This window comes from Prionailurus viverrinus, chromosome C1 (assembly GCF_022837055.1).
Source record: "Prionailurus viverrinus isolate Anna chromosome C1, UM_Priviv_1.0, whole genome shotgun sequence".
Taxonomy (NCBI): Eukaryota; Metazoa; Chordata; class Mammalia; order Carnivora; family Felidae; genus Prionailurus; species Prionailurus viverrinus.
Window position 1 is genome coordinate 210,172,378 of NC_062568.1, and position 17,452 is coordinate 210,189,829.

At 51.1% G+C, this 17,452-nt stretch overlaps 1 protein-coding gene across 1 annotated transcript in view; it reads left to right on the plus strand.

The window, feature by feature from the left end:
* DNAJC11 (DnaJ heat shock protein family (Hsp40) member C11) overlaps positions 1 to 17,452 on the plus strand; it is a 69,381-nt gene that overhangs the window by 50,991 nt on the left and 938 nt on the right. The window contains exons 5-15 of the mRNA XM_047873556.1: positions 812 to 940; positions 1,915 to 2,037; positions 2,980 to 3,053; positions 6,162 to 6,351; positions 6,933 to 7,018; positions 7,258 to 7,374; positions 14,505 to 14,660; positions 15,703 to 15,772; positions 16,278 to 16,335; positions 16,469 to 16,611; positions 17,234 to 17,363. Of these exons, the coding sequence (XP_047729512.1) occupies positions 812 to 940; positions 1,915 to 2,037; positions 2,980 to 3,053; positions 6,162 to 6,351; positions 6,933 to 7,018; positions 7,258 to 7,374; positions 14,505 to 14,660; positions 15,703 to 15,772; positions 16,278 to 16,335; positions 16,469 to 16,611; positions 17,234 to 17,363 (1,276 nt within the window). The remainder of the gene's footprint in view (positions 1 to 811; positions 941 to 1,914; positions 2,038 to 2,979; positions 3,054 to 6,161; positions 6,352 to 6,932; positions 7,019 to 7,257; positions 7,375 to 14,504; positions 14,661 to 15,702; positions 15,773 to 16,277; positions 16,336 to 16,468; positions 16,612 to 17,233; positions 17,364 to 17,452) is intronic.

Here is a 17,452-nt window from a genome sequence, read left to right on the forward strand (position 1 = left end):
CATCTGGCTCTTGATTCCATCTCAGGTCATGATCCCAGGGGTCGTGGGATGGAGCCTCGCATGAGGCTCTACACTGATCACGGAGCCTGCTTGGGATTCTCTTTCTCTTTCTCTCCCTTCCTCTGCCCCTCCCCTGTTCACTCTCTCTAGCTCTGGAAAAACAAAACAAAACAAAACCTGATTTAGAAGGTGGGAAGAGTTTTTCAATCTCCCGTTTGTCCACAATTGATTTTGTGTGCACTTTTTTTTTTTTTTTTTTTTTTTTTTTTTTTTAGTTTATTTATTTTGAGAGAGAACATCCCAAGCAGGCTGTCAGCACAGAGCCCAACATGGGACCCAAACTCACAAACCGTGAGATCATGACCTGAGCCGAAACCAAGAGTCAGACGCTTAAGTGACTGAGCCCCACAGGCACCCCATCTCTGAAGTTATTTTTAAGTTTTAAAGAGTTTTGAGGTAGTTGTATGATTTAAGAGTGTCTAGACTCAAACATGAACATGCTCGGTCCACGTGGCTTATGTCTAGGTTTCTGCATCCATGGGTTAAATCTAGAGATGATCTAAAATTAGAGCCATGAAGTGGGTCCTGTTTGGGCTCTAAAAATCAAATTGTGTAGACTGTTTTCCTTTTTCTGACCCTCGCATTCGGTGGAGCTGTGCTGCTGGTTGGTGTGAACTGTGACATTCATGCTCTGCGGGCCTCCTGGTGGAGTCCTGCCCACACTCAGTGAACCGCCGGGTGCCAAAGCGTAGATTGTCTTTCGTTCCACAAATACCACCCCTGCTGCTGACTGCTTGTTTTTCTGCCCCAGGGGACCATCAGTGTTGGCATCGATGCCACTGACCTTTTTGATCGCTACGAGGAAGAGTACGAAGATGTGTCCGGAAGTGGCTTTCCGCAGATTGAAATTAACAAGATGCACATATCCCAGTCCATTGAGGTAAAGCCCAGACTCCCCCCACTCCCATCCCGCCCCCCAGTGCAGTGAGGCTCAGGTTAACGAGGCACAACGTACTGCGCAGCTGTGGTTTTTCTCATCTTTATTTATGAAAGGATGTAATTAGCCACTTAAAAAAAGAGAGAGAGAGAGAGAGTTCCAGGCACAACCTTGTTTGTTACTGCTTTGCTGACGTGTTAGCAACATGAGTGCCAGGGGACGCTTAGCTTCCAAGGTCGTAGGGCTCCCCCAGCAGAAATGCGAGCAGTCTAAAAGAAGTAGCGGCCAAATTCAGGATGATTCGGGGCGAGAAAACAGACCTCCATGGGATTCCAAGAACCAGTTTTAGTTTTAACGCACACTCTATTGTGTGCAGAAAACGCAATATTCAGCTAAACCCAGGGTCACTAAAATGTCGTCTTTCTACCCACGATTTGGATGTGGCACTGGTGGGCCAGTCTGCTGAGGGTAACAGTAGGTCTCTCTGCCCCCTCAACTCCTATGTTTATCCTCAAGTGCATCACATGAAGTCCTAACTCTGGGAAACCGGCCCCTCTGGTGGAGCTTCCAGGGTTAGTACAGCCCTGGATTCAGTCCTTTCCATGGTGCCGGTGGTGAGCAAGACCTGGAGAGGTGCAGACATCCCACGATGGGAGGAGAGACACATGAGGCAGTCACTGTGCAGTCTGATGCCATCGGTACACCGGGAACCAGGATGTAGCCCTGTCTTTCCCTGGTTTTATTTCTAATTTGCCCATTAACACTTTTGTAAAACATTACCTCGGTGGCCACGTGCAGTTCAGATGGCAAAGTGGGAGAGAAGTGAACCAGCTGAGGTCATACCGTGCATCCCTGTACACTTGAGCTGTAGGTCACTTGCACCTTTGGCCAGGCAGATATAGCGTATTCATTAGGCTGCCGTCCTTGTGCTTCCTAGTGCTTTGATTCATTCGTTACCAGCAAATCTCACTTCCTAGGCACCCTTGACAGCTACAGACACAGCCATCCTCTCCGGAAGCCTCTCAACCCAGAATGGAAATGGAGGGGGTTCCATTAACTTCGCACTTAGACGAGTCACTTCCGCAAAGGGATGGGGAGAGGTAAGAATGTTGACTGGCGGGATCATGTTGTCCACTGCAAAGTCTTATTTCTGAACATGTATACTCTAAATGCCAACCCTCAAAAAGACCTGGGTTGGTTTCATCATTGTATAAAAGGTGGATGTCAAACTTGCATGAGTTGACTGTCCCCAAGAGAAAAGTCTGTCTCGTGCCTGAGAAGGAATCCTCTGTCTGCTGGACAGCTCAGAGGTAGGACAGAGCAGCAAGATCTCCCTTGAGATGCCACCTTACAGAAATCCAGCCTCGAGAAACTCAGCATCTCTGTTCCCTTCTGGCAGAAACCTGTAGGGTCTTCCCGCCCCCTGCCCAGTTCAGAAGGCAGGTGCTGTGTCCATGCTCTGCTCCACTGATTGGCGGTCATTTAACAGCCAGCTTTGCTGAGCACATTGAGCTGTGCCAAATGAACACTGAAGAGTTGCCTTGAAAGTCACCCAGACAAGTAAATGAGGCAGCCAGAATCGGCTGGACCTCCAGGGCTGAGTGAGGGACCACTGATGACTTAGCTCCAGACACCTGAGGGCTCTCTCCAGTCACCCAGGAGACCCTCAGGCAGTGAAGCAGAGCAGACCGGGAACGCAAGGGGTGGGGGCTCCCCCGCATCCGACCGCCGTGGGCAGCTGTGCAGATGGCCGTGAGGGCCACAGGGAGCCAGTCTCCCCTTGTGACCAGCAGAGGCCTGCAGCGTTTTCATTAGAGGGGCTCCTTTCTGAAACGTGCCTCCTTTGGATCTGTGGAAACAGTCCTCCATTTGGCAAAGGTGAGGAAGAGGTGTTAAGAGTCTTCCAGCTCCTACTCTTAGAGCCCTGGCAAAGGCCGATGGCAGTGAATGAAAAGGAATTATAACCAGAGGTGCTTACCTGAGACCTGGGTTGCTGCTGTGAGAGAAAACACTAACACCTTCTCTTTTTCTCTTTTGAACAGTTAGAATTTGGAGCAGGGGATCTGCAGGGACCTTTATTTGGTCTGAAGCTGTTCCGTAATCTCACACCAAGATGGTAAATATAAAGAGAGAAATCCTCTTTGTTGGTCCTTGTGGATTAGGAGACTAGAACCTGTGTGTTCTTTTTGCCAAGGTCATCCGGACTTCGCTTTTCTGTCATACAAAGTCACCGGGGGGCAGACCCTGTGGCCCTGGCGTGGGACCAAGGCAGGGTACCTGTTGCAGAGAGCTCTGGGTTGGCCGGCGCGGGGAGGGGTCGTCTGCTGCTCGTCCCCATCCGGGCCAGGCTAACACTCCATGCTCCGAGGTTTCCTCCTCTGTGGGGATGAGGCCCCTGCCTACGCACCAGGGGCACTGAGGACCGGGAGAGAGAGACTGGAGGGAAAGCATATTCATGGGGAAGTTGGCCAGTGGCCTGAAATATTTATGAACTTGTGGGGATCGTTTCTTTGTCCTGAGAATGTTTCAAGTTCTGAAAAGGGTCTTTATTAAACAGTGAGAGGGCGTCTCGGTGGCTCAGTTGGTTATGCATCAGACTCTTGATTTCAGCTCCGGTCTTAATTTCAGGGTCGTAAGATCAAGCCCCTCATTGGGCTCTGCACTGAGTGTGCTTAAGATTCTCTCTCCCTGTCTCTGTCTCTCTCACTCTGTCTCACTGTCTCAGAACAAAACACTGAGCACTTGTGAGACTGCCTGGCAGTCAGTGAGATGTGCACATGCTGGCACTTTAAGGCCCACTCGTAGAACTGTACATCACTCCCCTTCTAGAACCACAGAGATGTCCTTATTTCCCACCTGTGTGAGCTCAGATAAAAGAATTGGGTGGAAGGTGAAATAAAACCTCTTTCTTCTGGAGGAGAAAACAGTTAAAGGAGCCCTGAGATAGGGGCGCCTGGATGGCTCAGTCAGTTAAGCATCCGACTTCCACTCAAGTCATGATTTAACGGTTCGTGAGTTTGAACCCCACATCGGGCCCTGTGGTGACAGCTCAGAGCCTGGATCCTGCTTGGGATTCTGTGTCTCCCTCTCTGTCTGCCCCTCCCCCGCTCACTCTGTCTCTCTTTGTCAAAAACTAAACATTAAAAAAAAATTTTTTTAAAGGAGCCCTGAGATAGATAGTCTGTGTTTGCAAAGCAAGGTTTTTACTTGCAGTCGGGTGTCTATCTGCACACCCACCAGGTTCTTCAGGGGAAGACCCGTCCTAAGCTTGTCTGCATAATTCTGTCACCCCTGATGCCAACCCAGAGCACAGATTCCTGCCCCCACCCTTCACACCAGTCAGGTCCTCTGAGAGGCCTAGGAATCTGTACTTTTATCAAGCACCCAGGTCATCAGACGCACTTAGGAGACACTTCACTGAGGGAAATCTGTTGGCCATCTCATTCTGGTTGAGCCTCAGAGTGAGTGGTCGCCAGGGAGGGGGGCTAGGGCTGGCTGGTTACCAGCCGTTACAGGTTTGGAAACTAAATTTCATCATAGTGCCCAGTAGTTTATGAGACTTGAGAATGCAAATGTGTAGACAGGGATACCAGGGCGTTGATGCAGTGTCTGCTCTTCAGGGTGCCCTGATCCTAGGGTCGGGCTATTTGCAGTCCAGACTAGCGATCAGAAGGTTGGTTTGGGGTGTAGAATCAGCCCCGAAAAGGCAGACGGCCTGTGGAGTATTTTCCATCTCCCAGTGCCTGCCTGCCTGCCTGCCTGCCTGGCCGTTCTCTGTCTCGAATTGGTCTCTCTGTGTAGGACGTGCTGGATAAAAATACTAAATCGTATTACTTTAATTAAACAGGAATCTCAGTCTTTACAGTTTGATTCTTCTATTTTTTTTTTTTTAATTTTTTTAAAACATTTATTTATTTTTGAGAGAAACAGAGCATGAGCCGGGTAGGGGCAGAGAGAGAGGGAGACACAGACCAGGCTCCAGGCCTCGAGCTAGCAGCACAGAGCCCGACGTGGGGTTCGAACTCACGAACCATGAGATCGTGATCTGAGCCGAAGTTGGACGCTTAACCGACTGAGCCACCCAGGCACCCCTACAGTTTGATTCTTTTAATTGTCACTGTTTTAGGCTTTAGTCTGTCTCCTCCCCGTTTGCCTCCCCTGACCCCGCTGTGGCTGAAGCAGAATAACACAGCTGTCACCTGGTGTGACTTGAGAGAAGCCAGGGAAAGTTTGGATTAGGGGCCCTGTAGAGAGGAGGAGTAGGTTCTTAATTCATTTGGGCATGAGCGGTTACTGAAAGTTTGCAAGAACACTGTGATCACAGCTGTCACGTTTATTATTACTTAATGCAACAGTGACGCCTTGCAAGCTTAGGAAAGAGACTTTGGCAATCTGGTAGATACTGGGCTGTTTACTGAGTCGAACGGCTGTTTGCTCACCTTTTAATGCTTTGGGTAAAGTGTGAATTCCTTTGTTTTTGAAATGAAATACCTTTTTTTAACCAGAAGATGGGGCTGACTCCTTTGGAAACCAACTTCCGAGGCCTTTCAGGGCAAGTCGTTTCCTGTACTGGCTTCTCATGTGCACGGCCATGGGTGGACACAGGAGTCACATGGGCAGTCTTGGAAAAAATACACTGATGCCTGGTCCCCCACCCCAAAACTCTGACCTCATTGGTCTGGGGTGGTCTCTGGGTAAGGGGTCCTCTAACTTTGCTGCACATTAGAATCACTTGGCAAGCTTTAAAAACACTCCAGGCCTGTAAATCAGCTCCCTGGGGCATGGGAGCTGACCATCAGTACTTTTTAGATTGGCCAGGTGATTCCAGTGTGTAGCCAGCTGTGGGACCTGCCCGCCCGCCCCGGCCTCCGCTTCCCCTGCTCCCGCCCTGACATGATTCTCAGTTGCAGTCAGATTAGACCCACTGGTTTTCAGAACGCGGACATTCAGGGGACTCTTTGGCTGCAGTTACAGACAGCATAGGATGGGGCGGGCAGTACACATCAGCAGGGAGGGTTACTAGGAAGATTACAGCAAGGCGTCTTCTCGCTCTCTCTCTCTCTCAAGGACAGGCTCAGTGTCCTGCTTTCCTTTGGGCCACTGGCTCGGGGATTCATGGACGGGAGGGTGAGCAGGGTCTTAGCCTGGCAGAGAGGAAGGGACCAAGAACGGCTGAGAACCAGGTGTGTCATCCAGGACCCTTTCGATCTGTGTGTCCCCCCAGCTTTGTGACGACAAACTGTGCTCTGCAGTTCTCCTCCCGTGGGATCCGGCCTGGCCTTACCACCGTCCTGGCCCGGAACCTGGACAAGAACACTGTGGGCTACCTGCAGTGGCGGTGGGGTATCCAGTCGGCCATGAACACTAGCATCGTCCGGGACACCAAAACCAGCCACTTCACAGTGGCCCTGCAGGTGAGGACAGAGCCGCCCCCTCGTGTGTCCCTTACGTCCCTCACCCGGATCTGAGCACCCGTGGGGGCCCTGGGGGGCAAGTTCTGTTCACACGCACTCAGTGTCGAAATGCTGTTGTTGTTCTCAGGCTCCCAGGGTAACTGTGTTCCAGTTACCCTAAAGCAAAATGCCCTTTTCACATCTTCTAGTAGGAGAAGCCCACAGAATCAGGGTGAGAGAGAGCACAGGTTAGGAAGCGACCCCCCAGAGCAGCAGAGTTATGCACTCAGATGCCACTGTGGTGGGCAGGGGCACAGGGTGTGAGAGGACCCGCCCCCCCTCAGCGCTCACCACCTGCTGCCGTGTAAGAATGCAGGCTCCTGGTCGCAGAACGTTTTCTTTCCGTGAGAAGTCGGGAAACTGGGTTTTTAAGTGAACTGCCCAGCTTTTAAATATTGGCCTCTAATAAATCACACTCAGACCGCGGCCCCTGCCTGAGAGGCTGCCCGGGAAGGGAGCTCCGCGGCCGGTGTGCGCACAATACCCACCTTCCCGCAGAGTCGCGGCCGCTAGCCCTGCCTTCTCTCCCTGTGTCTTCCCAGCTGGGAATTCCTCACTCCTTTGCACTGATCAGCTATCAGCACAAATTCCAGGATGATGATCAGACTCGCGTGAAAGGATCCCTGAAGTAAGTCCTGGCCTGGCTGACCGGAAGCAGGCCTGGTACGGGGGCTTCCAAATGGCGGGCCGGACATGACCATCCCGCGGTCCCCGCCCTGAGGAACTTGAGTCTCGTGGAAGAACTGCGCCCCTGGGTGTCACTCGTGATCCCCTCCGGGTGGGGGTGGGGAAGGCGAGAGGGAAGGACAGGAGGGGGTGGGGTGGCCTCGAGGGGCCCGACTTGCTCAGGCCGCATGCTCCCTGCAGGGCCGGCTTCTTCGGGACGGTGGTGGAGTACGGAGCGGAGAGGAAAATCTCCAGGCACAGCGTCCTGGGCGCGGCTGTCAGCGTGGGAGTCCCTCAGGGCGTGTCTCTCAAAGTCAAGTAAGTTGAACTGGATCTTTCTGGCCCAGGCTTATCTGGCAACTTGTAACTCACCTGGGCTTCACCCACCTTAAGGATGAAAGAGACTTTGCTTTGTGATTATGTTCTTAGAGAGACGGTTGCTTCTGTCTCGGGCGGGTAAGCAAACGTCAGGGAGTCGCTCAGGGTCTGAGTCTGTGGTCAGGGACCGTCCACGTGCTCCGTGGCCCGCCTGCATCTCTCCCTCCCCGGAGGCCCCCGTGCTGGCCCCACCCGCCCACTCGTCGACAGGTCACACGTGTGACACGTACAGGGTCGCCATCAGCGGATGCGGCACCGCGTCTCCCTCGGTACCGGAGCACTGCCGCCTGCCCACACCCTTCACCGCTGCTCCGGTGGCGCTCCTTCCAGCCTCTCCCTGCCGCCTCGGTCACCTGACCGGCTGGCTGCTGCTAAATGGCAGCGTCGGCGGGGGGGGGGGGGGGGGGGGGGACCCCAGGCTCCGTCTGTGCAGACTCCCTCCGCAGGTGGCCGCATACCTTCCTGCACTGACAGCTCATGTTTGCAGCCCCAGCCTGGCCCTCCCCCACACCCGCAGCCCCTATATCCCAGATCACTGCTCGCATCCCCCGGACATCCTGTCTCGACTCTCGATGCTTCCAAAGCTGCTCTGCCCAGAGCCTCCCTGTGCCGGTCGTGAGAGCCCCAGCCTTCGAGGTGTTCTGTGCGAAACCTTGGAGTTGGCCTTGGCCGCTCTTTTTCCCCACACTCCAAAGTTAATGTATCTCAAAACCCACCTGGGCTGTCCTCGGGAAGCATCTCCTGAGTGGGGCCGTTCCTCACATGCTCTCTGCTCCCACTGTCTCGTGTCTGAGTTATTGCTCTGTCCTCCTGGCCCACGTCCTTCACCCCCTGGTGACCCTGCTCTCCACACGGGCAGAGCATGTAGGTCAGTGTCTGTCACTCGCTGCTCAAACCGTCAGTGATTCCCTCAATCCCTGGCCAAAGCTAGAGTCCTTCAGGACTCTCCGTGATCAGGCCCTCACTTCCTGCTGACCCCTCCTCTCCCATATACCCCTTCTCCACTCCAGCCGCCCTGGTCCCCGCGCCGCTCCAGAGAACAGCAAGCCCACTCCTGCAACCAGACTGTGAGTTGCTCTTCCTTGGTCCCCAGATGCCAGCACGGCTGGATCCTTTGATTCCCTCGGGGCTCTGCCCAGAGGTCACCTGGGCAAAACCATCCCTCATCACCCTGTAAGAGCTGTACCCCTCACTTTGCCCCAGGCAGACCTTTTCCGTTTAACCCTGTCTGTCCTCCACTGCACCACCTCCCTCTGATCAGCCGTCCACCTCGCCGGCCCTCATCAGGACCTCTTTAACTTTGTTGTATTCTGTACGGTACTCCTAGAGCCTAGAACACAGCCTGGCACTCGAGAGAAACTCTGCAAGAGAGAGACAGACAGACAGGAAGCAGATCATATACCTCATCGCGGTGTGGGAGAGGAGAGCCACAGCGGGCCACCAGTATCAGAGCCGCGTCGGGCCTCTCTCCTCTCAGCGATCTGAGGCCCCCTGAGACTTAATAAAGAGCACACAGAGAGCTGACAGAATTTTATTCTCAAATTGGGACCGCTGACGAGACAGTTCTCTGATTCCGTTTCTGTTTTTAAACATGTGTCCCATGCAGGTATTACATGACACAATCTGAATTCTCATCCCAAGAGTGCCGCTCTGCCTCTCGGAAAGAAACATTTTCATTTTGTTTCAGCTGAGTTCCCCGTGTCAGCAGGCTGAAATGTCCAGACTGTATTGTTGTATAAACCAAAGTTTTCCAGAAGGCCCTGGAGTTCAGCAATAACATGTGATCTGACTTTGCTAACTCTTCTCTTATGTTCTGTTTATTTGGTGAATGACAATAATTTTTGAATGTTAAACCAACCTTACATTCCTGAGGAAAATTCTTGATATCATAATGATATCATAATGATCACGATATAATACTTTTTATATATTGCTTGATTTGGTTTACTAATATCTTACTAAGGATTTTTCTATGTTTTTTTTTTTGTAAGTTTTTTTTAATGTTTATTTATTTTTGAGACAAAGAGTGTGAGCCGGGGAGGGGGGGGGAGCGGGGGGGTGGGCAGAGAGAGAGGGAGACACAGAATCCGAAGCAGGCTCCAGGCTCTGAGCTGTCAGCCCAGAGCCCAATGCAGAGCTCGAACCCACAAATCGCAAGATCGTGACCTGAGCCACCCAGGCACCGCTGTATCTATGTTAAGGGACACTGATGGTAATTTTCTTTTTCTGTTATGTGTTTCTCAGGTTTTAGGATGAGTTATGGCAGCCTGATAAAATGAAGTGTTCCTTCACTTTACTTAGGAAGTGTCACACTTCACTTAGGAAGTGTTCCTTCTTCCTCTGTTTTCCGGGAGGGCTTGTGTAAGAATGCTTTATTCCTTAGGTTTCCTAGAATTCACTAGAGGAATGAGCAGAGACTGAAGGTTCTTTGTAGGGAACCTTTGTAGGGAGGTTTCTGAGAATGGATTCAGTACCTTTAATAAATCTGGGGCTTTTCCAGTTTTCTCTTTCATCTCATGTCAGCTTTGTCACTGTGTTTTTCAGAATTTGTCGGTGAATTCAGCCGGTGAATTTCTTAGCATGAAGTTGCTCATAATATGCCCTTATCCTTTTAATGTCTGTAGTTCTCCGTAGATGAGCCTTCATTCCTCACGTTGGTAATTTGTGTTCTTTCTACCTTTTTTGTAACCAGTCTGGCCGGGGCATTTAACTTTCAAAGAACCAGCTTTGGCTTTGTTAATATTCTCTATTGTTTATCTGTCTTCTATTTCTTTATTCGTTATTATTTTTTCTACGTATTTTGGTTTCACATTGCTGCTTTTTCCAGCTTTTTAAAGCCCAGCCTTACGTTACTAATCTGACATCTTCCTTCTTTTCTCATATAAACTTTTGAGGCTTCACACACTGCTTTGCTCCATGCCACAAATTTGGATATGCTGTATCGTTATCATTCAGTTCAAACTGTTTTCTAATTTTACTTTTAGAAATGTATTGCTTAATTTCTAAATATTTGGGTTTTTCTGTATATCCGATTAGTGATTTCAGTTTAATCTTATTTTGGTCAGAGAATGTTCTGGTCAGAGAATATTCTGTATGGTTCCAGTCATTTTAAATATATGGAGACTTGTTTCATGCCCCACCATGTAATTGACCTTGGTGATCATGTGCACTCGAAGAGAACGTGTATTCTGCTGTAGTTGGATGCAGCATTCTTTAAATACCCGTGGGTCAGGGGGGTTGACAACATTCGCCAGAAATCAGAAGTTCTAGGACTTCACGGATTTGGGCAGATTTCTATCAGGTGCTAAGAAAGTGTTAAAATGTCCTGCTATGAGTGTGGAATCCTCGGTTTCTTCCCCAGTCAGTTTTGGCTTTGTGTATTTTATCTCGAGCAGCGCTCTTTGGAACCACCATCACAGTCAAGACCTAGAACATTTCCATCGTGTCCAGAAATTGCCTCTTGGTCTTTGTGTGGTCTCCCAGGCCCTGGCAACCACTGCTCTGTTTCCACTGCCTATATTTTCGCCTTTTTCAAAATGTCATAGATTGGATCCATACAGTGTGAAGCTTTTTGTGCTTCTGCCGTGAGTATAGTGCTTTTGACATTGTCCTGTTTGTTTTTTTAATGAATCCCTCTCTTTTTTTTTAATGTTTACTTTTTTTATCTTTCTTTTTATTTTTTTATAATTTTTTTTTTAACGTTTATTTATTTTTGAGACAGAGAGAGAGCATGAACGGGGGAGGGGCAGAGAGAGAGGGAGACACAGAATCAGAAACAGGCTCCAGGCTCTGAGCCATCAGCCCAGAGCCCGACGCGGGGCTCGAACTCATGGACCGCGAGATCATGACCTGAGCTGAAGTCGGACGCTTAACCGACTGAGCCACCCAGGCGCCCCAAATGTTTATTTACTTTTTGAGAGAGAGAGAGAAAGAGAGCAAGCCAGTGAGGGGCAGAGAGAAAGAGAGAAATCCCAAACAGGGTCTGTCCCGTTTGGGACTCAGCATGGAGCCCAGTGCAGGGCTCGAACTCAAGAACCGTGAGATCGTGACCTGAGCCAAAACCAAGAGTCAGACACTTAACTAGCTGAGCCACCCAGGCGCCCCTGCCCTTACTGTTGCATACGTCAGTAGTGTGTCCTTTATTTTTATCGCTGTTTGGAATGACATTGTTGATGTACCACAGTTTATCTGCTTATCAGTTTAAAGATACTTCATTTGGGGGCGCCTGAGTTCCTCAGTCGGTTACGCATCCAACTTCAGCTCAGGTCATGATCTCATAGTTCGTGAGTTCGAGCCCTGCGTGGGGCTCCGTGCTAACACCTGGAGCCTGGAGCCTGCTTCAGATTCAAGGTCTCCCTCTCTCCCTGCCCCTCCCCCGCTCATACTCTTAGTCTCTCTCAAATATTAACAAACATTAAAAAAAGGGTTTTTTTTAATAAACATATTTCATTTGTTTCCAATTTTTACCAACTGCAAATAAAGCCAGCGGACCTTCAGATGCAGGTTTTGTGTGAACAGAAGGTTCCATCTCTCTTGGGTGAACACCTCGGAGCACACCCACTGAGCCGAAAGTAGGTGTGTGTTCCACTTGGTGAGAAAGTAGCCAGCTACTTTCCAGGTGGTGGCTTCATGTTACTTCCCCAGCAGTGGCCTGCCATGAGAGTGAGAGAGTGAGAGAGAGAGAGAGAGAGAGAGAGAGCGCGCTCCGGCCGCTCCGCACCCTCGCCGCCTGGGCCGCTCGCCTTGCGAGCACTCGCTGCTGCAGCAGGTGTATGAGTGTCTGCCTGACCCCCACAATGCTGGGCATCTCCAGGTGCTTGTTTGCCATCCGTCCTTTTTTTCTTTTTCTTTTTCTTTTAAGCAAAGTCTTCATTCAGATCTTTTGTCTGTTTTCGGGTTGTTTGGTCTCTTTTTTTTTTTTTTCGGGTTTTTTTTTTTTTTTTTTTGCCTGTTCTTCGTCAATTCTGGAGTTGCGTTTCTTCCGAAGGATGTTGTCCTTTAACAGATTTGTTCTTTCAGTGCTCTGAAGATGTTATTCTACTGGTTTCTGGCCTCCATTCTTTCTGATGACACATCAGTGGTCATCTGAATCATTATCCCCCTGCATGTGATGTCTTTTTTTTTTTTTTTTTCTGGCTATTCACCTTTCTGTTCTGTTTTTTTGTTGTTTGTTTTTCACTTTTGTTCTTCAACAGTCCACACCTAAAATGTACCTACATGTGTTTTTGCTATATTTATGCTGCTTGCGGTTTGCTAAACCTCTTGCATCTGTAAATTTATTCCTACGTGAAATTTGGAACTTTTAGGCCATTAATTCTTCAAATATTTATTCCTGCCCCACTCTCTTTCTGGGACCCTAATTACTTAAACTCTAAACCTCTTGAGGCTCTGCCCATTAGTCTTCAGTATTTTTTTTTCTCTTTGTTCTTTGTATTGGATAATTTCTGTTGATCTGTCTACAAGTTCACAGATGTCTGTCCTCTGCAGTCTGCTGTTCAGGCCATGCACTGAATATTGTCTTTGAGCATAAAGAAGCTGCTTTCTAAAATCCTTATCCAGGGGCACCTGGGGGGCTTAGTCGGTTAAGCATCCAACTTCGGCTCAGGTCGTGATCTCATGGTTCGTGAGTTTGAGACCCACGTCGGGTTCTGTGCTGACAGCTCAGACCCCAGAGCCTGCTTCAGATTCCATGTCTCCCTCTCACTCTCTGCCCCTCCCCTGCTTGCACACTGCCTCTCTCTCAAAAATAAACAACGTTTTAAAACAATAAAATACTTATCTGCTAGTTCCAGCATCTGGGTCGTCTGGGTTTGGTCTTAGTTCATTATCTCTTTCTCTTGTATATCTAGATGTATAGAGTGGTTTATATTATTGTGGGTAGGGCCGCCTGGGTGGCTCAGTCGGTTAAGCGGCCAAGTTCAGCTCAGGTCATGATCTCACGGTTCGTGGGTTCAAGCCCCGCGTCGGGCCCTGTGCTGACAGCTCAGAGCCTGGAGCCTGATTCAGATTCTGTGTCTCCCTCTCTCTCTGCCCCTCCCCAACTCACACTCTGTCTGTCCCTGTCTCTGTCTCTTAAAAATAAATTAAAAATAAATAAATAAAATTTAAAAAATTAATTAAAACATTAAAAACAAATACAAATACACTGTGGGTATTGTGAACAGTACATGGTAGAGACTCTGTAGTCTATTATGATTCCCAAAGAAGCGTTAATTTTTCCTTTTTAAGGTAATTAATTTGGCTGAAGTCAGACTGCAAACTGGGACTCGCATGTGTGGCAGCAGCTAGGCCAGCACAATTATTTCACTGTCCGCTAAGGCCATGGATAGACCAGGGACCGCTGGGGGTTTGTGCCACATATATACCAAGAATTTGGGGTTCCCCATCTCTGATTCCCCTTGTTGGAGGGCCTCTCTTCCCATCTGCTGTGGTTGCCTCCAAACTCTGAGCGCTGGGTCTGCAATCTCCTAGAACCACAGAGTTCTTTCCAATGTTACCTGGCCACCGGTAGCCCGCCGAGACCTGTCCTCAGGCTAAAAGCTGTTAACGAAAACCGGGAAATTTCCCAGTGCTCTTCCTTGCTCTAGACTTTCAGGGTCCTGTGTCCCCACCGCTCTGCCCAGAGATCTTGTTAGTGGCCGGAGTTCGCATGGGTTCCCTGTGGGGTGACTGCTCCCAGAGGCGCTACTTGACCGTTACTGGACGCGGAAGCTCTTGAACTTGCCACCTTTAGAAATCTTCACAAGCTTCTCTCACTTCGATAAATTGAGGGCTGAGATGACCCTGCCTCCAGGACCCCTGGAGGTGCGCGCTCCCGTCTTCTCGGGCCACCTTCACTCTGGTCACGTGGTTGTCGTTGCTTTGCCCTTGAGGTTAGTAGATAGTGTGACCTTTCTTCTGTCACAGATTCCAAATCGAGAGCAGAAGGTGTGTCGCTCACGAAGCCAGTGGGCCCCGGGTTCCTTATAACTGGTGGTGTTCAGTGCGTCTCTTTCCGTGACTGCGGTCTCCGTAACCCTGCCCTGGAAACGTGACTCCTCCTGAGCGTTCTGTTTTGTTTTTGTTTTCAGGTTAAACAGGGCCAGTCAGACTTACTTCTTCCCTATTCATTTGACGGACCAGCTCCTTCCCAGCGCCGTGTTCTATGCCACCGTGGGGCCACTCGTAGTCTACTTCGCTCTTCACCGCCTGGTCATCAAGCCGTACCTCAGGGCTCAAAAAGAGAAGTGAGTTCAGAGCATGTCACGGGCACGTCCGTAGACAACTCTGTGCTTCGGTTTTCCTGCCTTTTAGACGGAGATGATGATACTAGAACCTACTCAGAGGGTTGTTAGGAAAATTCCATTAACTAATCCGTGTAAAGGCCCAGCATGGTGTCCGGTCCGTAGTAAGTGCTCAGTACTGGCTCTTCTCACGGCGGTACTGCTGCCACGGGCCCATCGCTCCTCCTTCCTACTTCCAGAAAGGGAAGCTGGTTTACAAAATTGTGCAGACTGTGCACCACCAGCACAGGAGACAGAGCCACCGGTCCCCATCTTTTCGTGGCACTGAGTTCAGGAGGAGTGGGTTTGCGTTCTTACATATAGGCGCACATTGACCAGAGTCTCTGAAGTTACAGAAACGTTTATTTGTTTTGCAGTTGCTTGTAGATAACCCACTGGAACATTACACCCAGTCTGAGAGGTGGTGTAGACTCGTAACTTACACCAGTCTGAGGTAGTAAGTCATTGAGCTTAGAGATTCTCCTCTGTGGGGCCCCTCTTAGCATTTGAATCACTGGAGTTCGGGGCCCTGATTCCCCAGGAGGTTCCTCGAGCAAAGATCGTGTGGGGTCCAGTCTTCTGAGGGGACGGGTGTATGCTACCTGTGCTTTGCTGCAAGAAAGTATATTTTGTATCCAAAGCAGTAAGTATTGTCCCGCCCAGAGCGTTACGTAGCAGTCCAGAAGGCAGCATCCCCCGTGGCCCTTGCCTCTCTGGCCGCTCACTGTGCTGAGATTCTTGTTGGGTGGGGGCCTCTTCGCACAGCAGTGGGCTTCCCGGGCGCTCCGGTGCGGAGGGCGGGCAGAGCCGTCCAGGGACGAAAGAAGGGGAAGCTGCAGAGGCCTAAAATGAACAGACTTGCCTGAGACTGTCTTGGAAACATTTTCTAAGTCTCCGGAACGAGGCGTGCAGGAAGATCTCCGACTGTTCGCTGGGCACCGGGCCAGCCAGGGGCTCTCCTGCCTCCCTCCACGCTAACATGTGCCTTGTGTTTTTCTCACTTGAGGGAGTTGGAAAAGCAAAGGGAAAGCACAGCCACTGACATTCTCCAGAAGAAACAAGAGGCGGAAGCTGCCGTAAGTGCCGTAGAGACACGAGCCGGAAGTCCTCCTGCTCCAGGGGCCTCCGGATGTCGCCGCGCTGCCGCACAGAGCAGACCGCGCTGCGGGCCCCGCTCCCTTTGCCGGCCCGCACGCCTAGGACCCGGGCTCCGGGATCACCTCACGCTCTGCGTGTGGGCCTCCAGGGCCAACGGCTTCACTGGTCATTTTAGTCTCTGTATTGCTTATGGGACGCACTGCCGGGAACTTCAGTCCCTGTCCTACAGATTAGATGCACTTGCCCTCAAAAGGCATAACAAGGTTTTCTAAGAACTGGAAGGTACTGTCTTCCTTTTCTTCCCTGTACGTGAATTGTTTCTATGTGACCTCACAGAGATTCCCAGCCTAAGTGTAGGGGTACCGTCGGGTTCTCCGAGAGCAGAGGAGGGGCTGAAGCGCAGCCAGGCCCGGGACTATAGCTCTGCACAGGGACGCAGGGCCCGGGGAGGGCGCTGACGGTGGCCATCCTTGTTCTTTGCAGGTCCGGTTGATGCAAGAATCTGTCCGAAGAATAATTGAGGCGGAGGAGTCCAGAATGGGTGAGAAGGCGTGGCCTCTCTCGGGGCAGGGTGGGCGCCGGGGGTCTCGAAGGAGCACCGTGTTCTCACGGTCCAGCTGTGCGAGGGGTGCCCGGCCGAGACCTGCCTCTGCTCAGACTGAGCCCGTCCTCAGGGCTCATCATCGTCAACGCCTGGTACGGCAAATTCGTCAACGACAAGAGCAAGAAGAGTGAGAAGGTGAAGGTGATCGACGTGACTGTGCCCCTCCAGTGCCTGGTGAAGGACTCGAAGCTCATCCTCACGGAGGCCTCCAAGGTACAGCACGCGCCCATGGGGTTCGGTCAGGAAGGGCCTTTGGGGAGGGGGCCCAGCCTGGCGCCTCGGAGCGGCCGTTCCATCGCAGCGGAATCCCTCGTGCTGCTGGCACTTGCTGTGCGGGGTGCGGCCCACGCCCAGGTTCTGTTTACACTGGAGCTAATTCCTTCGTTCGTTCACGCAGCAAGTGTCTATTAGTGTTTATGGAGCACCTACCATGTGGCAGGTAGAGCAGTGAACAAAATCTACGTCCTGCCTTCATGCCTACGTTCTGCGTGCCCCTTGCCTTTTTCCAGAAGGAGCGTGAGCTCTCCTGTGGCACGTTTGACACTCACCCTGGAGCCCGGGACGGGGACAGTAAAGGCAAATTAAAATGCAATTAGCTCCGGCCAGACGGGAGAGCTAGCGTGGGACAGGGGGTCTGTGTTGAGAGAGAAGTCTAGGCCCACGTAGGCTGCTTTCTGACATTCTCAGGCACCAAAGTTTGCCTCTTGCGTGGGCGGCTCCTGAGGGAAAGTCCAGGCCCGTCCACACTGCGCCTTCAGGTGGCAGCGGACAGCCACGGTGCTGGGTTTTAAATGACCACCTCAAGTCAACTCGAGTGAGACTGTGTCTGTTACAGGCCGGGCTGCCCGGGTTCTATGACCCGTGTGTAGGTGAGGAGAAGAACCTCAAAGTGCTTTACCAATTCCGCGGCGTCCTGCACCAGGTCATGGCGCCAGACAGCGAGGCGCTTAGGATACCAAAGCAGTGTGAGTAGCTGCGCCTTGGCCGGCGCGGGCCAGGGAGAGGCCCTCAGCCACTGATGGGGACCGGGACATCGAGGTGGATGACAGCCACC